General features: G+C 50.4%; 1 protein-coding gene across 3 annotated transcripts in view; it reads right to left on the bottom strand.

Moving 5' to 3' along the window:
- The window catches only part of CARD18 (caspase recruitment domain family member 18), a 30,501-nt gene that overhangs the window by 2,957 nt on the left and 4,346 nt on the right, over positions 1-23,198 (bottom strand). The window contains exons 2-14 of one of the 3 annotated variants that reach the window (XM_032952943.2): positions 18,927-19,006; positions 13,588-13,730; positions 11,475-11,640; positions 8,198-8,218; positions 7,991-8,011; positions 7,005-7,265; positions 5,652-5,687; positions 4,313-4,396; positions 3,280-3,324; positions 1,736-1,813; positions 1,568-1,636; positions 1,140-1,388; positions 29-484 (exon numbers count right to left, since the gene is read on the bottom strand). In XM_032952943.2, the coding sequence (XP_032808834.2) occupies positions 29-484; positions 1,140-1,388; positions 1,568-1,636; positions 1,736-1,813; positions 3,280-3,324; positions 4,313-4,396; positions 5,652-5,687; positions 7,005-7,265; positions 7,991-8,011; positions 8,198-8,218; positions 11,475-11,640; positions 13,588-13,730; positions 18,927-18,948 (1,651 nt within the window). In that variant the 5' untranslated portion in view covers positions 18,949-19,006. The remainder of the gene's footprint in view (positions 1-28; positions 485-1,139; positions 1,389-1,567; positions 1,637-1,735; positions 1,814-3,279; positions 3,325-4,312; positions 4,397-5,651; positions 5,688-7,004; positions 7,266-7,990; positions 8,012-8,197; positions 8,219-11,474; positions 11,641-13,587; positions 13,731-18,926; positions 19,007-23,198) is intronic. The other 2 variants (XM_076066531.1, XM_076066530.1) reach the window with 2 other exon arrangements.

Below are 23,198 nucleotides of genomic sequence, written 5' to 3'. Positions count from 1 at the left end.
CGCCCACCAGCGCATGCACGAGTCTTACCGGCGAACCCGGTGACGCCCCAGAGTGAATGCGGCGTGCACGCGTACGCGTCCCGGGCGCGCACGTGCAGCCCGTACTGGGAGCCTCTCTCCGAGCCGACCTTGAACAGCTCGCGCACCAGCTGCGCCGCCAGCATCGAGGCCTGCTCCAGAAAGGCCTCGTCCGGGTCGCCCAGGTCGCCGAGCAGCTCGTCCGCGCCCTCCCGGTGGAAGGGCACCGTCTCCGCGACGCGCCGCAGGCACCGCTCGACGCTCGGCGGAGGGAGGCGGGCGGCGGCGTCGGGGAGGAGGAGCTCCTCGTCGGGGGCGAGGGCGAGGGCGCAGTCGTGCAGCACGATCGCGAGCAGGCGGAGCGCTTCCCGGACGCCCTCCGTCGCGTCGGTGGCCGCCCGGAAGGCCTGGTGCGCCTTCGAGATGAGGTTCATGAGGCAGACGCCGCGTTCGGAGACGAGGAACCCTGTCGTGGCGGGGGGAGGGGCCGCGAGCGAGGTCGTTCGTGGTTGCGTTAGAAAATTCAAGGGCGACCCGTGGGTGGTTTGTTGTTTTTTGAGCATTTTTTTGGTGCATTTATTTTTGGCGGGGTTTTTTTTTTCTTTCTGATAATGCGTGGGGTCGTCAAAAATGTTGCGCGTGACGAAACCACAAGTTTTCTCGCAGGAGAAGTGTAAATGGCAACTCGGTGGCTCAAGGCCAAGGGGAACGAGGAACAACGCCGCGTTTTGGTCGTGACACTCGCGTCGACATTTTAAATTAAGTGCAGAAGCAAAGGTTTTGTTTTCACTCCATCACCGGCGACGTAGCCGAGACCATTTCACTACACTCGAGAACCTGGTTTAAATAACAGGCGACAAATGAAATTGGGTTTCGATGTCAGCGGTACCCGCCTCAGCGCTCTGCCATCCGAGTGACCGGGAGGCACTGCATTTTTCGCTCACCCTGCGAGTGCGAAAAGCGACGTCCTTCGTTAATCCGCACTGACCAGCGCGTTCCAAGCATGGCCAAATGACCCCCACGACCCGAGCGCCACAGGGAGGGGGCCCTCATCCGGCAGTCGATTGGCAAAAGTGGCCGTGCACGTGCATTCGTGACGACGCCGCCGCTCGCTGCCTTACATGAGCGATGGGCCTGATGCAGCTTGTTACGGAGCCTCTGGGCGTCCCCGCCCGTGGCCTTCAGGAAGGCGCACACGAGCGCGGTGACTTGACGGCGCACGTCCCAGCCGCCGGCCTCCTGCAGGGCCTCCCACGCGTGCTCACGACCCAGCCCCAGCAACTCGGAAAAGCTCAGAATGTCGTAGTCGGGGCCCGTCGTGGCGGTGGTAGCTTCCAGAGACAGCGCGTGCATCACTTCGTTTGCCAGCTCTGGGGAGGGGAGGGGGGGGCGGGGTGCGTCACGGGGAGGGATTCATATCAGCCGAGTCGGCGACCCGTGCATACCGTGTGCGGCGCTGTGGTCACAGGTTACTCGTATTTCTGGCGATGGCATCAGAGTTGCGTCCAGCCTCCAAACGGTGTGTGGGATTTCACCAAGAGACGCTCACCTTGCTCGGTGGCTGAGAGAGTAACGCTCTCTCCTCCCAAGGACTCCAGTGTCAGGCTGTCGCTGAACACTGGGGACAACAGATGAGAAAAGATCGTTGCTGACGTCAACTGCTCGAGAACAAAATATCAGGGCTTCTCAATTCCAGTCCGCTGTCGGTGGTACGTACCAGGATCAAATCCATTATTGCTGCTGCTGTTGGGCGTTGCTGGGTCGAAGTCCCGACTTGTCGCGAGGCTCCGGGGTTCTAAATGAAAGGGAATATAAAAAAAATCCTAACATGGAAATCGCATGTACATTTGCGTAGACAAACTGCCTATGACCACGCTGAGTGGACCCCCATCTCGTCAAATCTCGAAACGTTGAGCTGGGTTGAGCCTGGTCAGTGCTTCCATGGATGACGGTGGGGCTTGCCCAGGTGCTGCAGGCATGGGGCTGTAAGGTGGCTAGGAGATGGCAGAGCTGAGTTGTAACCCCCTCCCCCCCCCCCAATACATATGGGATTTCTCCGGGCATCTGCGTACACCCACATGAAGACAAATGGTCACGAATGGGGTTGGCCAAAACATCGCAGAAATGCGGTTTTGCGCTACCCCGCGAGACTTTTCCTCCAATGATTCAATTCGTGTCATTTTTGAATAAGGGACATTGGTCATTGACATTGCTTCGTCTCAACGTCAATGCACTTCCTGTGGGGCATGCGCTCCTGCAAGCCAGGTGCAGATCGCTTAAGGCACGGGTGAGGAACACGCCATCGACGGGCCAGACACAGCCCAAAAACGAACTTCTCAGGTCCTCTTCTTTGGTTCTTTCGGTAAAGTCACGTAGAATGAGAATAAAATAATAAATTGATAAAATAAAATAACACAATAATATTCTCACGACGTTTCGGCCACAACACAAGCGGCCTTCATCAGGTGAAGGTCCTGCGGCAACGCGAGGCCCATCACATCGAAACGGCCCGCAGATTCAATCGATTCGTCATGGGAAGTATCTTGGCTGCCCTAATCAGCTACGAGAGGGGAATATTTTTAACCTGGCTCGACTGTGTTTATAATTTTAGCACGTTACTTGCGTTTGTGTAACTGGCAGGGCATTTGGTAGTGACAGGAGTGAGTAACTGTGGTGTGTGTGTGTTTTAATGCGTGGCTCGCCAAAGGTTTAATCGAAAGTCATATTTGTCCACGGCAAAGGATTCTCCACACCTATTCTAAGGCCAAGTTGCACTTGACCAAATGTATGGCAGTCGTCGTCGACAAATTTCCTTCGGCAACTTGGCACCTCGTATAGCAAAGAGTGACTTGTGTTACGTCTGGCCAATTAAAAATCGAGATTGTTGAAAAGTGTTTTTGCTGCACAGCGACTGGTCCAGAGCTGGCAGACAAACCTCAGATGATCACGTGGCCTCTGCGATCTGATTGGGCGTTGCCATCCCAGTTACCCACTTGAGTGAACAAGCTACCAGACGCGTCTATATTTGGACGACTGAATGTTTTGTATTATTACAAAAGGAAACGTCGCGGTAACCGTTGCCGGCAACGAACACTGGCGGCATTTACCCTTAACGTCGACCTCGTGTATCATGGCCTTCGAGACGTGGGAAACACAAGCAATGCAGCTGTACCGAGGTCATACCCACCATCAGTAATAATAACGTTTTATTTGGTTAGATCGTGCCTTTATTGGTCGCGAAAGCCTACATGTTCAACTCACCATCAGTGCTCTTTTCTCTGACCAGCCACGTAAGGTCACCCTGAACTATGAAAAAGACAAAAACAAACGTACCACACGCAGTTATACACGCGCACGTACGTGAGATTATACGCGCGGACATACACGGCGATCACTACATTATCACGATCATCGCAGCCATGACCTATCCACTGCCATCACTCATGATCCTGCTATGCCACAATCCATATCGCTGCTGCACACGCGTCGATCTTATCACTCCATCCCGGCAATGGTCGTGTTCCCTCCTTTTGACTGCTGCTCCGTTGTGAGCCTCACGATACGTCGCCGGAAGGGATGATGACCAGCGGTAGAGACGAACGACGGAGTGAAAGCCAGGGGAGGGAAACTACGCCCTAGAGGACGCCCACTGTGGAGATAAGATGATGAAAGCAATTCCTGTGCAGGGTGCTAGATGGATTGTTACAAAGCAGGGACCACGAGAGGTGGTGATGGCTTGGGGAGGCCTTCATCCAGTGGTAGATTGATCACGGCATCCGATTCAGTGGAAGCAAATGCAGTCATAAAAGCAAAATACACGCCAAGGCCTTCATAGAAAAATAACATTCAGATAATATTCAAATGATTCGTGGACATGGGAGGGCTTCGCTGCGAACGCATGAAGAAATTAACAAATTACGAGTCAGAAGAAGTGGACCCGGGCAAGGAGACACGCTCTTGCCAAGGCTATTCATATCGGCGTTGGAAGATATACAGGCGGCCTCCGGTTTATGTTGGTCCACATTTACGACATTTATCAGATGCCACCATGGGTCAATTTACTACGCGGAAACTTGATTTACGACGGGGTTTCAAGGAACGCATCGTGTCGTAAAAGCGGGGACTACCGGAATATATTGTTTTAAGATGTACACTTGGCAAAGCGCTATAATAACAAAAAACACAAGGTGCTTATCTTCTATTGTCACATTGTGAATGGCCTTGGCGAGGGCCTATCCCCTTGCCCTACTCCTCAAGTGATTCCTCCCGCATTAATTCACGGCTCTGAATTTACCTCCCGTCTCTGGGAAGGCGGTGGTGACCGGCGTCTGCGGACAGACCGAGACTTGGGAGAGCAGCGAGCATTGAGGAGTCTCCCCTAGACAAATGGAAAAATAAAATCATATCAAACCTAATGCAAGAGCAGACAACCCCCAAGCTTACCCGCTGACCACCCTCCCCTTACCAGCCACATTGCACGCACATCCTGATCTCACAATGACGAACATCAAGTGCACTTGGTGCAACAATAAAATCAAAGTGCATGGACAATACCAACAGCGTTTAAATTGAAAGATGGCAAAAGTGTAGCCACTCCCAATTGCTTGCCCGCTCGTTGGGAGTTGCCCCACTCGTTAGAGTTCTAGAGATCCCTCCATACTCTTTGCTGCTCGCCAAGACATCTTTTAAGAGGTCAGAGTATCGTCGTTTTACCGCACCACACGCGGCTAACCGTCGTGTACACATTTATACTGCGAGGTGAACATCATCTTCACCAACCTGCTTCTGTTGCTCCCTTAAAACAACCCCCTATCTCTTCTCTCTAGCCCATCCTGCGACTGCTACTCCCTCTCCCCAGCTACGACCAGGCCTACCCCAACCCTTATCACTACCCCCCCTCCTTAACCACTCCCACCTATTCTGTCACCGTAACTACAACACCAGTTAATAACCACTATCTTTATTTCAACCACTATCATCTCGTGTACAATCTTAACATTGGTATAAAGGCGTCGTGCATTGAAGGTGCTAGATTAATCTTTGTAAGATAAGCTTTAAGATATGTTCCCATTGCTTTAACTGGGAGATGGATTTGGCGACCTCTGGATTGCCAATTCCAGCGGGCCTACCGTCATGCTGCGCCAGCTTCACCCCAAACGTAATGAAGCCGCACCGAGCCTCAATTCCCTTTTTCAGGAAAGTCCTGCATTGGTGTGTTTGGCCAATGCCATTTTAAGAAGTCATTTGGCGGATCCTGCGTTGTCAGTGGTGCACAAACGACAACAATCTCAACACATTCGACAACAACACCGTCTTAAGTGGGACATAACATAGGCAACGTCTCGGGCAATGGGCCCTCAATCGTCGCATACAGAAGCGTTGTGTGCATTGCGTGTGGGAGGGAAACCAGAGTACCAGGAATCATTCTACACACAAGGGGGGAGGGCGGGGGGGATAACACTCAAAAAGTCCGCAAAGGTGGATTTCAAGACTCAACCCAAATTTTACATACTGCCGCCTCTTGGCCATGTCACATGTGACCAAGCGTGGGGATTGTTTTTTTTATAAATCTACTTCGCCCTTCAAAGCGCCGGGTTGAAGATGCGTGCGTCGCTGCGAAAGTGTCAACACACCTGTAGTTTCGATAGAGAGGCAGGTCACGTTCTCGACTGGAAGGGCAAAATGACACCATCAGCAATTTGCGAACGACCAAGGTAACATCGAAGTTTCGCACGTCGATATCGTATGTGCGAGCATATTCGTCTGTAACCTGCAGCCCCCTCCATCCTATACACATTGTGCTTTTAGATCATCATCATTCTATTCATGCTTCCACATCACCGTCATCATTATCATCATCACCTGCCGACATTAGACTCACGGCAACACTCGAATCTTTCAAGAGGCAATTTCAGACGAACATGTTTACCATCTCTTTTCCGTAGTTTTGAAGTTCCCTTAAGTTGTAGTTTTCACAATAAGGCGTGCTATGGAAGCCATCCAACTCATCGTAAATTATCATCATCGTCATGTGTAAACGTATAAGTGGTGCAGAGGATGGAAGAGGACAGCTCACAGATGTAAACATTGAAATGAGCACCCACAGATGAGAAACCTAAAGACCCTGAAGCCAGATGGCAGCGGATAGAGCCTGCCGGAGCGAGCCTTAGAGGTCTCGCGGTTGGGAGTGATGACCTCTTCACCTTCACCTGTGACCTTCAAGCTTGAACAAAGGCCGTAGCCATGGCCCAATCACAGGGTATCCTTGACATAACATGGACGGTTATAGAGTGTGTCGCACAGTATGATGATTATTATTGGGGTTTTTTCAGGAGGGTCCTGCCAAGTTTTCAAGTTGGGTGGGGAGGGGCGATGATCGCCTACAACACTTGCGAATGACGTCACAGGATCTTTAACCTCCACTTTGAAGAGGGCGGTGCGGGTTTTTTTTTTAAATGGTTATTACACCCGCATCGAATGAACTTGCCCATTTTTTCACCTTCCACGCCAAGAGATGCACTCAAACCGGCGACCTTTGCACTGCACGTCCAGCGTGCCGGCCGTTACAACGTGGCATTGCCGCCTTTTAAACCGGCAAACTCCAACACTTTAAGGGGGTGTCTCAGAAAATTATGTAATGTGGACTAAAAACTTTTATTTTAGCAGGTAAGGCCCCACTGAGCTGTAGTAGCTCATTTTTTTCAGAAGCCACCTGGCCACAAATGATAGCCCAATGAAATGGCTTATCACGTGTAAAGTTACGGCAGCTAAATACTCTAAACGCACGTCGATTCTAAACGTGGAGGGGAAAAACCGGAGGCCCCAGAGAAAACCCCACGCAGCCGCGGGGGTAGAGAGAGAAAGAGAGACATGCAAACTCCAAATACACAAGGGTCAGGGGTCGGGATCGAACCCACGACCTCCTGTATACCAGGCGAGGTCGTTAACACCTCGCCGGGTGGGGAGGTGGTGGTGGCAGCCCTCACCGTCGAAGGCGCCCATTTCGCTGGCCAGGTTGGGGTCCTCGTGACGCAAGGCCTTGTAGAAGAGGCAGCAGGCGGGCTCGCCGCGCCGCAGGCACACGTCGATGAGCTTCTTGGAGCGGTCAAAGGGCGTGTTGGCATTCTCCACGTGCTCCTTCTCCACCTGGCCCAGCAGCTCGTTGGCGAAGAGCTGCACGGTGATGGGCGCCGTGAGGTCGCCCAGGCGGTGGCACAGCTCGCTCGACTGGCGGCGGAGCTTCTCCACTGCGGCGGCACGAGATAAAAGCACGCGGTGGGGAGGGGGGGGGGAGTTGTCAGCGCGTAGGGCTCGCCGGTTAAATCTCGCGGTGCGGTCGCTGAAATAACGGGACAGGGTTCTTCGATCCACTGGTACGAATTGGGTGCGGTTTGCGGTACTCCCCCGACGTCTTCCGAGACGTCTGGCCAGCGTGGACGAGTGGGTCACATCACCCTCCAAGGAGGGGGTACTACTCTACAGCGAGTGGAGGTCTTTCCAGCAGTAGGGGCGTGAGCAAGCAGTTGCAGGGCTGTACCTTTGCCTCTTGCAGTGAAATGCCCCCGATTCATTCACCTATCATCCATTCGTCTAGTTGCCCGTGCGCCGGAATCGAGCAGGGGCAAATCCATATTATCTGCGTGCCTACTTTGCTATCATCCGAGTATTGAGTGTCGAGGAAAGTGGCTGTGAAACGCATTCTTTTATCACGAAATTTCTGTGTAGACGAGAGGAGCGGCTGCACAAATTCATCTGACGGTGCACGTTTGTCCACACTTCATTACACGGACAAAATAACGATAAAACGAACAGACAAACGATGCATCTCTTATCGCCTCGCCACTACCCTCGGCATCCTAAAAATAATATTTAAATCGTATCACGATGCTTTCTCCATATTATTTGAATGGGGATATCTATACATTGATCATCCTTTATTTTTTGTTAAAATGAATAACGTGTTCTTTCTCACCTGTTGGGAAACTTTTGACCTCTGAAAAGAGAAGAAAGCAACATAAGACGACCGACATTTAAGTGAGCACCAAAAATGAAGAGTGTATTCAAGCAAAGTCTTATTTCGATAGCCAACGCGAGCTTGCCGTTAGAATGTGAAAATAAATTCCGCCTTGTTAGTAGCCGTGAGGCAAGCACATCTGGAGTTATGCCGTCTTCTACATACCTGTGTTGAAATATCTTTTATCTGGAAGAATAAAATTAGAAATAAAAAGCAAATCAGAATGCGAGAAAACACCCACAGGAAAGTCACACCGTGCCCTTTATATTCTCCCCAAAACAAAAATGAAAAATGACCACGTGAAAATATTAAAGCGCACTCCCAAACGACGCCATGAGCAGAGTGACCGCGAATCGAATGACGTAAGGCAGCGGTGAAGTGATTAAAGATAGCGGCAAGTCATCGTGTCGAGCTCCCGTCTTCTACGACCGACCCGTTGTTTTTAATCGTGCTGTTTGTTGCCGGCCACTTGGTGTTGTGGGCCTGTGCTCGGGTAACCGCGATATCAAACAAAATGGTCCCAACTAGTTTCACGTTTACCCACCTTTTGAATACAATTTAAGTCGTTGCAAAAATCTGATATTCGCCCGACCAGCGCGGTGAAGTATGGTCAGCAACCTCAATGACTGGGAGGGCCTTCATGCAGCGGCTGATTGACAAAACAATGTCAATAATTTTCGAGACTCGATGATGTTTCTGACGATCAGTGCACGTCGCAGTCAATACAGAGTGCACTTGACTTTGTGCCCTCCGTGTGATGCGAGACAAATACAAAGATCCCCCATGTAGTCTTTAACAGACTGCGAGGGCAAGTGCTTGCCTGTTGGGGCAACTACCTCTGAAGGGCCGGCACGGCACACGAGGGGGTGGGTGGCCAGCATCACGCCCCTGCCGCCTTTGCCTCCCCAGTGGCGACATTTGCACATCGCACCGGGTACTCAATTAAGGCTGAGTCGACCTAGGGAAGGCCCAGGACTGGTTCAGATATGCGTCTCCGAAGTTGGTCGTGAGCGGGATTCGAACTCGGGTTGTCGGGTTTGTGCTAACCACTACACGACCACTCCCCCTGCAGACTATTGGGGCAAGTGCTGTTAGCGAGCACTTATGCAGGCAGGCCCAGTCCACAAGGGGGTGGGGGGTTACCAGCAGAACTCGCGAGTGGCGATGTTTACACGTCACAAAAGCTATTAATTTAAGGCCGAGTCGACGAAGGGGAGTCCCAGGACCGGTTCAAATATTCGCCACTGTTGTTTGTTGCGAGCTGGACTCAAATTCAGGTCGACGGGTGTAGCCTATTAACCGATGGTCGGGGCAAGTGCTGTTAGCGAGCAACTATGAAGGGCCGGCACGGCACACGAGGGGGTGGGTGGCCAGCACCACGCCCCTGCCGCCTTTGCCTCCCCAGTGGCGACATTTACACATCGCACCGGGTACTCACTTAAGGCCGAGTCGACCAAGGTGAGTCCCATGACCGGTTCAGAGATAACTGTTACTGGGTATTGGGCCTTGAGCGGGAACCGAACTGGGGCCGCCGGGTTCGTAGCTCGGCACGCCAACCGCCGCGCCGCCGCTCCCCACACGCGCAACACAGAGACACAGGGTGCCAGACAACACAGAGTCACAGGGTGCCAGACAACACAGAGACACAGGGTGCCGGACAACACAGAGACACAGGGTGCCGGACAACACAGAGACACAGGGTGCCAGACAACACAGACACACAGGGTGCCGGACAACACAGAGACACAGGGTGCCAGACAACACAGAGACACAGGGTGCCGGACAACACAGAGACACAGGGTGCCAGACAACACAGAGACACAGGGTGCCGGACAACACAGAGACACAGGGTGCCAGACAACACAGAGACACAGGGTGCCGGACAACACAGAGACACAGGGTGCCAGACAACACAGAGACACAGGGTGCCAGACAACACAGAGACACAGGGTGCCAGACAACACAGAGACACAGGGTGCCGGACAACACAGAGACACAGGGTGCCAGACAACACAGAGACACAGGGTGCCAGACAACACAGAGACACAGGGTGCCAGACAACACAGAGACACAGGGTGCCAGACAACACAGAGACACAGGGTGCCAGACAACACAGAGACACAGGGTGCCAGACAACACAGAGACACAGGGTGCCAGACAACACAGAGACACAGGGTGCCAGACAACACAGAGACACAGGGTGCCGGACAACACAGAGACACAGGGTGCCAGACAACACAGAGACACAGGGTGCCAGACAACACAGAGACACAGGGTGCCAGACAACACAGAGACACAGGGTGCCAGACAACACAGAGACACAGGGTGCCAGACAACACAGAGACACAGGGTGCCGGACAACACAGAGACACAGGGTGCCGGACAACACAGAGACACAGGGTGCCAGACAACACAGAGACACAGGGTGCCGGACAACACAGAGACACAGGGTGCCGGACAACACAGAGACACAGGGTGCCGGACAACACAGAGACACAGGGTGCCAGACTACACAGAGACACAGGGTGCCGGACAACACAGAGACACAGGGTGCCGGACAACACAGAGACACAGGGTGCCAGACAACACAGAGACACAGGGTGCCGGACAACACAGAGACACAGGGTGCCAGACAACACAGAGACACAGGGTGCCGGACAACACAGAGACACAGGGTGCCAGACAACACAGAGACACAGGGTGCCGGACAACACAGAGACACAGGGTGCCAGACAACACAGAGACACAGGGTGCCAGACAACACAGAGACACAGGGTGCCAGACAACACAGAGACACAGGGTGCCGGACAACACAGAGACACAGGGTGCCAGACAACACAGAGACACAGGGTGCCAGACAACACAGAGACACAGGGTGCCAGACAACACAGAGACACAGGGTGCCAGACAACACAGAGACACAGGGTGCCAGACAACACAGAGACACAGGGTGCCGGACAACACAGAGACACAGGGTGCCGGACAACACAGAGACACAGGGTGCCAGACAACACAGAGACACAGGGTGCCGGACAACACAGAGACACAGGGTGCCGGACAACACAGAGACACAGGGTGCCGGACAACACAGAGACACAGGGTGCCAGACAACACAGAGACACAGGGTGCCGGACAACACAGAGACACAGGGTGCCGGACAACACAGAGACACAGGGTGCCAGACAACACAGAGACACAGGGTGCCGGACAACACAGAGACACAGGGTGCCAGACAACACAGAGACACAGGGTGCCGGACAACACAGAGACACAGGGTGCCAGACAACACAGAGACACAGGGTGCCGGACAACACAGAGACACAGGGTGCCAGACAACACAGAGACACAGGGTGCCAGACAACACAGAGACACAGGGTGCCAGACAACACAGAGACACAGGGTGCCGGACAGAGGGCCGCACGTGGTGGGTTGCGGTGCGCACCTCCTGGCTGCGGGCGATGCTGCAGCAGTGTCCGCAGCTTGGGGTAGGCGGTCTGGCTGTTGGCGAGGCACTCGACGAACACCTCCACCTGCTGCTCGCTGAACTGCAGCCGCACGATCTCCAGCAGCTTGCGCGCCTTCTTCGTCGGGATGGGCTCCGCGCGCACCTGCCGCCGAGATGGGGCGAGCGTCTCACAGATGGGGCAAGCGTCTCACAGATGGGGCAAGCGTCTCACAGATGGGGCAAGCGTCTCACAGATGGGGCAAGCGTCTCACAGATGGGGCAAGCGTCTCACAGATGGGGCAAGCGTCTCACAGACAGAACCCTCCCCCCCCCCCGGCAGCCACCCCCGGGTTTCGCAGAGCCCACGACCGAGGGCACGGCAGTGGCGATACCCTGTAGCTGCGACCTTGTTGAAACCGTGAACCCGTGGTGTGGGACGTATCAAAACTCGGCGACACGGGCGACGTAAACGACGAGCTAGAAACGTATGTTCAACGCGAAACAGGACGAGTGACGATACGATCTTCTGCCGTCTGATCGTGCATTCCGCTCTGGCTCTCGCACACCCCCCCCCCCCACCACCACCCCCCCCCCCCCCCCCCCCGCCGCCATAAGTGAGAAAAGCCTCCGATGTCGATAAATTATTCGTGCTACATTTCTTTGGCACCTTGTCCCGCCGCCCCTCAATTACCGCAGACGGTTCTCAACACCAAACCAAGCTTGCAGATTGAAAAACGGATACAACAGGAAATCGGTCACACGTCATTGGCATTGGTAGACCACGTCCGGCTCTGCTGACAAGACCCAGACGTCGATCCCGGTTTTACAGTTTGCCATCTGATACGAATGTTGCTGCGACACAGTCACCCCATAAACGGCGACACAGCGGGCAAATGTGTTTATGCAGAGAGATGAACGTATGATGCTGTTTGTGTGTTTAGCTTGTTGTCCTTCCCCCGCACCTCCGATTAGCACTGTTGGCTATGTACGGTGTGAAAGAAGTTCAACCCACGTACAAGTGCAGTTATCAACAAAAATGTTCTCCCTTTCCTTCATGGCTGCCCGGTGCCCGGGCCCCTCCAGCACGTGCAGCCCTGGTGCGGTTACACCGCCTGCACACTCGATAGCTGGGCCAACTGCACGGCAGCTACAGGTTAAAAATAACCACGGCACTAATGCAATGGAGCTGAGCAAAGGTTGCTCAAGACCACCACTTCCTCGTGCACGCGCACAGCCCTTTTGTCAATCCCATGCGGGATTGAGGGCCTCCCTGTAACGTGCGGCTATTTTGATCGGACTAAACGACGCTAGCCCATGTGGGTTTGGTTGCTGAAAGAGCGGGCGAGGCACGGATGCGGGTGGCGTAGGCGAACGGCGCGCCGATGACATTTCTCAAAATCCATTCCACCATTGCTCCCACCCCTCCCCCGCCACAATCCACTTCTCCACATTTTATCAGCCTCCGTTCGAACGCGACTCAAATCGTCGCGGCGATCGCGGCGTTCGCGTGCAACGGCAATCGGCGGCACTAATGTTTTCAAGAACAAGTGAAGTGCCTATTATTCTAAGATCAGATCGCTTCGAATGTGCCCCATATCTCTCGGCAGATCTCGGAAACTCAGCAGGGGTTGAGCCAGGGGGAGCATTCGGATGGGCGAGCACCGTGCACAAGGCCGGGTGCCACAGGGGTGCAGAGATATGTTTGGGGCAGTACAAGGCCATGCAGGAACAACGATTCTTATACACTGGACTGTAGTCCCATGTTCCCCTGTTATGCTCTTCCCCCCACTACCCCACCCTTTACCTCAATGACAAGAGTGGATTCAAATAACCAACATGACCCACATGGTATGGGGGTGCGGGCCCTTTTTAAGTGGGGGTCCCAAAAAAAAGAGCTTTAAGTGGGGGTCCAAAAAAAAAAAAGAGCTCTACCTTTTCGAGAACCCACCAAGACTAAAACCATTTTGTTCAACGGAGACCTGGGTTACGCGTGCATCGCGCAACGGCAAAAAACACATTCCCTGCCCTGTGGCAATTCAAACCCCCGAATCGTGACGGTTCACGGGATCACGCGGGGGGCCCGAGCGAAGAGAGCAGCCGGCGAACTCACCTCGTTGTAATTTTCGTCGGTGAGCACGAGCTTGGAGATGAGGCGGTCGAGCAGGTGGTCGATGCTGTAGAGGGCGTCCACGATCTTCTCGTGCGACTCCAGCACCCAGCGCTTCAGGGGGCCCATGGTTCCAGGCCAGTGCCCTGAAAAAAAAGAGCAGCGCCGCGTCACGCAAACGCTCGCCGTCCGCGACACTTGCGCTACGTTCACAGCGAAGCGCTTTTTTTTTTACCGTAAACTATAGGCTCTCGACAGCCACGACACGTTGCCTCTTGAGTTATGAAACTCGGAGGAAACCCATGCAAAAAAACAGAGCGGGAGAAGGCACCCAAGTTGGCACTCGAACCTAGGGCATTCTTGCACGAGTGTTGCCAATGCTCCACACTGTCACCCAAAGTAGAAAGCTAAACGAAAAATGTAACTATTTTTTTGTTTTACCAAGTAAGGCCCACCAAAGCGACCTGGCTATCACGAATGATAGCTCAAGGAAGCGGTTTATCACGTGGAAATGTATAGCAGACAAATACTCCAAATCGCACGTTGATTCTAAATGTGGAGGGGAAAAACTGAAGGACTCGGATAAAAATCCCCGCGACTACGGAGAGAGACACGCAAACTCCAAATACACACGGGTCAGGGTCGGGATCGAAACCACGACCTCCTGTATACCAGGAAAGGTAGTTAACATCTCGCCAACACGGCGCACTTTCCAACGGAGGTTAAACACGAGTATGAACTCCGTCCATCCCTGATGAGCGGGGGGTTGGGGGTGAGGGGGGCACTTTATCTTTTTTCATAACGATGCTCCAATATCACTTGAACTTTAATACAAAGTTGTGTTGCTGTCGGAGACTTAATCCATAAAAAAAATCGGCCTAATCTAAAAAAGTGTTCTTGGCCAAAACTTCTAAACACAAACCAGAGCGGAAAGGACTATTTAGAATTATGTAATATTTTGTTGTGCCAGCTGCTTGTCCATCAGCTTCCGTACTCCTAGTTAATGACTTTTACAGACAAATGAGGACAACTGTTACGTTTGTCTTAACTTGTTTTAAAATATGTTTGTATCTGTTTGCGAATGTTATCTAACAAGTGCTATCGGGTGTGATGTCACGAGATCCAGTATGCAGTCAGATATCTCTCTCTCTCTCTTTCTCAACGAGCAGTATAAGCCCTCATGTTAGAGAACAGCCCACGGAAGTGGATGTCACAGAGCTTCCCCCGAGACCTGTTCTGGTCCACAGAGTAGTGGATGGCGCTTTCCTACTCGCGCTGGCACTGAAAGTAATGTTCATCACCGCACCACAGCAAAACTGTTGTTTTCAATTTCTCAGAGCTGGAATTTAGCCTAATTACATGTAGAGCCAAACTTAATGTGGTGGTCCTTCTGTGCAGTCATCAGTCACCAGGCTGAGACCATGAACTCACCAGACTTGAGAAACGACTTGAATCATCACATGCAGCTGTCTGGATCTGTACCCGAGGATTTAAGCGATGCGAGCCAATCGCCGTGTTAAAAGGGCTAGCATGTTTTGATTTAAAGCTTTCGTGACTGCAGTAATTCATATTCTTAGTTTTTTCGGTAAAGTCACGTTGAAGAGAAACAACAAAATAACAAAATATATATAAAACAATAAAAAAAAAAAAAATTTTTATTGTTTTATATATATTTTGTTATTTTGTTGTTTTCTCTTCAACGTGACTTTACCGAAAAAACTAAGAATAGGGCTAGCATGTGTTCACGATTTAATCCAGGCTACGCAGAGCTTGCAGATATCACTAATGGTGGACGTTGAATAATACATCGACTCGTCTATTAAAATGTATTATTGTGCACACCATACATACATACATAAATACATCGGAACATGCATATGAGAATCAATTATTTACCATTTGTGCCAATCATAGGCAAATAATGGTAGGGCTATAGTTAGGCTATTGCCATGAAAAAGAGTTTACGTACTATAAGACAGGAAAAACAAGTTAGAAATATTCTTAGCTCTTTCGGTAAAGTCACGTTGAAGGGAAAAAATAAAAATAATAAAATATATATAAAACAATAAAAATTCTCACGACGTTTCGACCATAACACAAACGGTCGTCATCATATTCACACCTGATGACGACCGTTTGTGTTATGGTCGATCGTCGTGAGAATTTTTATTGTTTCACATATATATTTTATTATTTTATTGTTTCCCTTCAACGTGACTTTACCGAAAGAGTTAAGAATATGAATTACTGCAGTCACGAAAGCTTTAAATCAAAAGTTAGAAATAATACAAACGAGAAGGAAAAAATGAGGCAGAACCGTTTCTTGATTTGAACCGCTATCCAAATCGTGTCAATCCAGCTGCTGTGGGAGGTGAATCGTCACTATGGGTCACGGCACACGAATGGATAATGTGACACTCTTTCACAGGTGAGTGTCTTCTTCGGAAATCTTTTTAAGTGGCAGTATGAAAGCCGACGAGGCAAGATGCACTTTCATATTTTCAAATACTGTCGTATTTTTTTCACCTCTGGTTTGTGTCTTAACGTTTTGGGTAGCCATGTTAGTAATGTGGCCGGTTTGCAATGGGGTTAAGTCCCTAATATTATAAGGTTGCACTCATTAGACGTAAAGAGCTTGTCACAAATGAACCAGGTCGCTTCTGAAAAAGAGCTATATAGCTCAGTGGGCCTCACCTGGTAAAATCAAAACCAGTTTAGTTTATCTTTCAACTTTGGGCGACAGTGTGGAGCATTGGGGAACACTCGTGCGTCACAGCAAGAATACCCTAAGTTCGAGTCCCAACTCGGGTGCCTTCGCCCGCTGTTCTGCATAGGTTTCCTCCGAGGTCTCTGGTTACTTCCCAGAGATTAAACAAAAGGTGAAGCAACATAACTGGTATTGGCCAAAACAACTCCAATACTGAATAAATACCCGCAAATTACTGAATTGCGCTTATACACATAGATGTCACCAATACTACTGCTCAAACTTGGCAGGACCCTCCTGGGCCCCAGTGAGGCTCTCTTGAGCAAACAAGCGTCATGATAAAAATAATAGTAAAACAACCTCTCGTGAAAATTGTTTTTAAAAAATCCACTTGCAACTCGTTCTCGCTTCCCTTTAAACAGTTTACTCTGTCCACATCATCCAGTACATTCGCCTTAAACAAATGCTCCTGTTTTCATTTTTTTTAACAAAAACCATACATGCTACATTGAAGACACTAGGGAAGCTAAAGTCTTTCTGGACCTCGACCCAATAAATCTACCTGGCAGCTGTATATTCAATTATAATTCCAAGTTGTGCATGTACCGCTATATTTGCCAATCCACTGATGGATGGAGGAGCATTTAGTGTGGGTCAGGAGGGTGATAACACATTCATGCGGAGGGAGATGGTAGGGACGTTGGGTTGCTCGGTCAATGGCCAGGGTCAACGGCGGCACTACGTGGTGTATTCCGCAAATATGCCCGACTGTGAGGGCGGGCACAAGCCGGCGTGAGTAGGTTAAACGTTGAGTTTTATAAGGGCACCACGGGGTGACCAGCCCCTCCCTCCCTCCCCACCCAGCCCCTCCCCACCCAGCCCCACCCTCCCCACCCAGCCCCTCCCCACCCTCCCCACCCAGCCCCTCCCCACTCTCCCCTCTCCACCCTCCCCATCCAGCCCCTCCCCACCCTCCCCTCTCCACCCCTCCCATTTCTGGATGCACGACGGAGGGCAGGACACAATACTCCCCTGTGGGCTGGTGTAACCAGGAGGTTCCTACAAGTATGACCATACTTCACCACGTTGTTCAGTGTTGAGTTGGTGAAGGCAGGGAGAATGGATGTGGGAGCATAGAAGTAAAGTACAACGGTGCATTTTGACGCACCACGTAGCCCCGCAGCAGCCTCGTCATGCACACTGGTCGCCCATCCAAGCGCTATCCAGGCTCAAACCTGCTTAGCTTCCGAGATCTGATGAGACTGGGTGCATTCTGGATGATATAGTCACCTCCGATTAGCACGGTTGGCTGCGTATGGTGCGAAAGAAGTTCAACATAAACATACATGTAGAGTAGCATCTAAATACAGCGCTAGAAAGCAGCCAGGCCGCACAGCAGCGGTGCACATGGCTTGCAACAGAAGGGTCATCTCGGCCCATGAATTATATACCACTTTATGGGAAAGTATACAACAGTGCGTTGTACAATCTAAACTCGTCCGCGCCATAGGAATGTGGAGTTTATACCACTACCTTCGGGGCTGTTATTCGGCAATGAGTGGCAACTGATGCTCAGCTGAGCAGGAAATAACTTCAACCCTGACAGGCTAGAAGCATCTCAAAATGCTGTCCACAACAGCAAGCGTATAAAACATAAACCAGCAGACCACAAAAAGAAAACGTAACAAAATATAAGGAACACAAAAGCACAAGTTGGGCAGATTGAGCGGTAAGTTACACAACACGTGCCCACAAGCCGTCCAAACCACCACAAACGTCACGCAGACAATTCAACGTGACAAACTCTTTAGCAGGAAGCAAACGGAGGAGGCAGCTTGGACACCAGCTTAAACCTCGCCCGGGTAAGAGCAAACCAGTGAACACAATGCATTCTGCACTGTGTTACAAAGTGACGCATTGCACAAAAATCCACGCAAACACCTCAGGCGCGTAGCGCCAACCTCGCGTTAAGTTGCCACGCTCTCTTCTCCCGTCTCTCGCAATGTCGTCATCCACCCACCGTGATAAAAAGGTGACCTTTAAAAATCGGCGCAAATATTCTCACAAGTCCAGTGTCAATCGAATGCTGCCGTGCCGTAATGGTCAGCTGGCTGGACTTGCAATCAAGAGGTCTCCGGTTAAAATCTATCTCCTGGCACGGAAGTTGCTGTATATGGTTAAGTTTCTTTAGCCCACACGTATGTATGTTGAACTTATTTCGCAGCGTACGAAGCCAACCGTGAAATTAATTCTCAATCTGGGTTTAAAAAGCGCATCGCTCCAGTAGTTTCGTAAAATCGGGAGAGCGTTCCAGATGGCCGCAGAAGCGCATCTGAAAGCGCCCGATGCAGCGACCATCTTTAAATGCCCTCGTCTAAGCAGCAGTACATTTCGAGTATCCCACAGAGGAAGGTTTAAACCGTGTTTTAGTGTCGCTAGTCCGACCTCTTCAAGGTTGTCTAACCAGAGTGGACGTGTGGGCCAACACACCGTCCTGGAGGGGCTTTCTAGGGCTCCTTCTCGTGGTCCCCCAGCAGTGGAGAGCAATTAATTACAGGGCTGCACCTTGAAGCTTGTTACCAGTGTCGATGACGTAATGTTATTGCATAATCGTTATAAAATATCCGAGCCTCACCGTAGGCAGGAGCCGCTGCCATCGTGAAGGCGGAAGGCGTGGAATCTTGATAGCGCAACACACCAATTCAGCAATTCGGTCTGTGGAACATCACGAATAACATTTTTTTATATGAACAAACGTTGCGTGCATCTGCGCATGCACACACACACGCAGCACACTTCCCTGTCTGACGGCGACACGTGTTGTTCAGCACGAACAACACGTGGCACAGCCCCCTAGCATGCTTGGGGCTTTTTCAGGAGCTGCTAAGAGCGAAACGTTGGATACTGTGCCAAATAACCCATTGGTAAAACACGACTACAAATACAAGTTGGTGCACATTTGTATGAAAATACGAAACGGCAAAAGACAAACAACCAGGAGCAGAGTGCTTTTGATTGATTGGTTTTTGAAAAGTTAAAGGGAAAAAAGTTGGGCCCAAGTTATTTGTTTCGTCATTCATATATCTTTCTTCGATTGCATCACAAGTTTAAAATCGGATTTTTAAACAATACGCAATCTCGTTAAACAACATGTATAGTATACATGTAGTGGTCGACTTCACGCGGACATCTTTTATTATTTTCTCCGACACCACTTTTATTACAACTTTCCACATTCCGTCTATAACTTCACAGTTCCTCTGTTTGCCGCAGCTCGCTCGCCGCGCTCCGCCCGTCTCGCTCGCTCCGCTTCCTCCCGTCTCCCACTGTCTCTCTCCGTCACTCGCTGTCTCTGTCACTCACTGTCTCTGTCTCTCTCCGTCACTCGCCGTCCCTGTCTCTCTCCGTCACTCGCTGTCTCTGTCTCTCTCCGTCACTCGCTGTCTCTGTCTCTGTCTCTCTCCCTGTCCCTCTCCCTGTCTCTCCGTCTCTCTCCTTGTCTCTATACCTGTCTCTCTACCTGTCTCTCTACCTGCCTCTCGCTCTGTCTCTCTCCCTGTCTCTCGCTCTGTCTCTCTCCCTGTCCCTCTCCCTGTCTCTCCCCCTCTCTCTCCTTGTCTCTCTCCTTGTCTCTCTACCTGTCTCTCTACCCGTCTCTCTACCCGTCTCTCTACCTGCCTCTCGCTCTGTCTCTCTCCCTATCTCTCGCTCTGTCTCTCTCCGTCCCACTCTGTCTCTGCTTCTCTCTATCACTCTCAGTCGCTCCTTGTCTCTGCTTGTCTCTGCTCCACTGCCAGTCCCAACCACAACACCCCTCTGTCTTCCCGTCTCCCGAATATATCCCCGTTCTCATTACCCACCAATTAATTAGTCCGCGTGCCACCGACGCCCCGCGCCCCCCTGCACCTGTTACTTGTCCCCTTTATTCCCAGACATTCCGACGCCACCTCGTCTTTGACAACCCCAGCCAATCACAGCCGTACATCGCTCCTTGGCTTAATTGGCCCGTCATTACTGCACAGTTTCTTGCCGCCACACCTGGCCGGCCCGACATAACCCCACTGTCCGTAACTCGCGCGTCTTTACCATTTCCCCCTGTATGCGCGTGTTAATCCACTACATACAGAATAATGGCAATGTCTTAAGAAGCTTTCCTGGACAAGTTTATCATAATTATTGCTACGGTAATTGCAATACAATTCCTGGAATACATCACGCAAATAAATATTTGCCCTTGGGATGTGCAATTATCTCTTACATTGGAATTTGGAGGCCGGTCTCAACTCACATTTGAAAAAAACAAAGCAATGTTGATTCAAGTACAGTACGTTATCTCCCCTACGTCTTCAAGTGAATGGAGCAAATATTCAACAGACGTTTAATGATTCACTCTTTTGGCGATTGAACAAATCGTCCTGAGTCAGGAACGCGATTTGATTGTACGAAATCAGTTCTCACGACACAGTGGTGATTGTAACCCCCCCACACACCCCCCACAAAAAAACACTTGACAATATTAATCAATAACACTGTGGTCTTAAAAGGAATGATGTACACAATAGGCGACGTTCCGTGCAATGGCCTTTACTCGTGCGCTCGAAGACTCGATATCAAGTGAGGCATTGATGTGTCACGACACCCTGCTAAAGTTGCATCAGCATGAGTCAAGTAAAAACAACCTTAGAGCAGACTGATTCTTCTTTTAGAAACCTGAAAATAATAATTAACAGTAAAGGTCTACGATGTGTTATCGGGTTGTACAGCGTGCTTCTTGATGTCGGGGAAACTTATCCAATATAGCAGTATCGCGAGCAGCACATTTGAAAACATGTCCTAGAGGAATGCAGACCGTCAAGAGCTCTTACTGACAAAACATTCCATGGAAATGTCAAAGTTGTGAATTCAAGACTGGACTGTGGGCCCATGTGTGTGTGTGGGAGGGCTATTGTGATGGTGGAGCGGTGACGCATTGGTTAGCGCGCACCGCGCTATGAACCCGGCGAATGGAATTCAATTGCTGTACCGCTCACGGACAACATCAGCGGTGTACATCAGAACAGGTCATGGGCCTCGACTAGGTCGACTCGGCATTAAATGAGTACCCGGTGCAGTGTGCAGGCGAGACGGAGGCGGCCAGGTGTGGGATTGGCCACACCACCCACGCAAAAAGAATTCTACCAGAAACAATCGTGGCCATAATCCTGATGCTCGTGACTGATAGCGCCAGTGCCAAAACACGGCAGTCCAGAAAGCGGATGACCAGGAAGCCACTGGACCAAGTTAAATCCGGGTCTAACGATAAATCAATTCGACAACTGACATCGACTCTTAAGGCTCACGATACATGAAATCAATGGCATATATGTGGATCAATGTCTTAAAATCGATGCTAATTATACGCGACTGACAGGCCTCATATGAAATGCATGCAAACACAGCATAGGTGGTAAAACAAAGTAAATCAAATGAGACGGTTAATATGAGGCAAAACGAAGTATCCAATCAGAATCACAGCCCTGAGTCGTGACCATTCATTGAATCGCTGGGGAGGTCGAGCATTTTAACTCTAGCGTTATGGCTGCGTCTCATCTAGCAGCACCCATTGCTCCTTTATGGCCAGAATGTTGTCATAATGCGCCACTTATACGATGACTTGCAGCTGATTATATACGACTATATATCGGCATCTAGTAAATATTTACTGTTACGCAAATTGACTCATTAGATATTATGAAGCCCCACCAACAACTGTACGCTTCCATGGTTGAATATCACGGTTATGTATAGTATTACAATATTACGATAATGTAGCACCCACTGACATATCAAGTGAATTCTCAATTCTAAGCAGCTTACCCGAATATACGGCTGTGCAAAAACATCCTTCTGGACTTTGCATCACACAACAAAAACAACAAGGTAACCTTAAAACAAAATTACTTTCATGCTTTTGTCAATACACTGCCGGATGAAGGCCTTGCCACACTGTGGCCATTGGGTTGTTTGGTCATACTTCACCGCATAGGTCAATGCAAGCGAGCGAAGGAAAAAGGGGGTTCGGGACTTGTTCAGATGTCACTCGCCACTGATGTCAGGCCATGGCTGAGCGTTAAGTCTGGTCACCGGCTCCATCGTGCAGTGCGCACTAACCACAGCGCCACCGCCTCCCCGTATCTCAGATGTTGTTGGTGCGAGTTTATTTGTTTAGACAAGGTCCAAGACTCAAGATCCGGGACGAATGAGTCTCATTTGCAAGATGAAACCTGGTTCACCAAAATGACAAAAGCAAAACAAATCAAATAAAAATGAAATGCAGCAATGAAGCACATTTTTTTTAACTGCCTTATTGACAACGCTAAAGAAGTGACGATTGCTATAATCACTGTAGTATTCTTATCTTGCCGTTTATAATTGTAATAGGCTTGGTTGTAATATCCACAAGGTAAACGTGACTCTACAGGAAGGGACAAGACTGTATCTGTCCTTCACGTTGTGGCAACCAGTCAACAAGGATGTTGCACTGTACATTAACACTGTACTGACAGCAGAGCAATACAGCTTAAACAACTATCCTTCCGGCATACTTTCATTTTGTAAACTATTATCTTGCTGGAATGTCACTCCACTGCTGGATGAAGGCCTCTCTCCGTAGGCACAGTGTCGAATGTGAGGGTTTTTTTCTTTACAAAGCAGCACCATAGCTTCGGTGAATTTCAGTGATCCCTCGTCTTGATATTTTACCTTCGAGATATATCCACCCGGTGTTTTTTTAACCATACTCCACTATGTATACAGCCACAATAAGGTATAGTATTCATAATAAACAAAGGTTTGTTTCCTCCACGTGAAAATAAATGAACTCTCACGTCCATGCACCTACAAAGCCCTACTGAAGCGGTGTGGTTTC

This window comes from Petromyzon marinus, chromosome 12, assembly GCF_048934315.1.
Source record: "Petromyzon marinus isolate PM22_M1 ecotype Great Lakes invasive population chromosome 12, UKy_Petmar_22M1.pri1.0, whole genome shotgun sequence".
Lineage (NCBI taxonomy): Eukaryota > Metazoa > Chordata > Hyperoartia > Petromyzontiformes > Petromyzontidae > Petromyzon > Petromyzon marinus.
The sequence above is the reverse complement of the archived record's forward strand: the minus strand, read 5'-3'. Positions and strand labels throughout refer to the sequence as shown.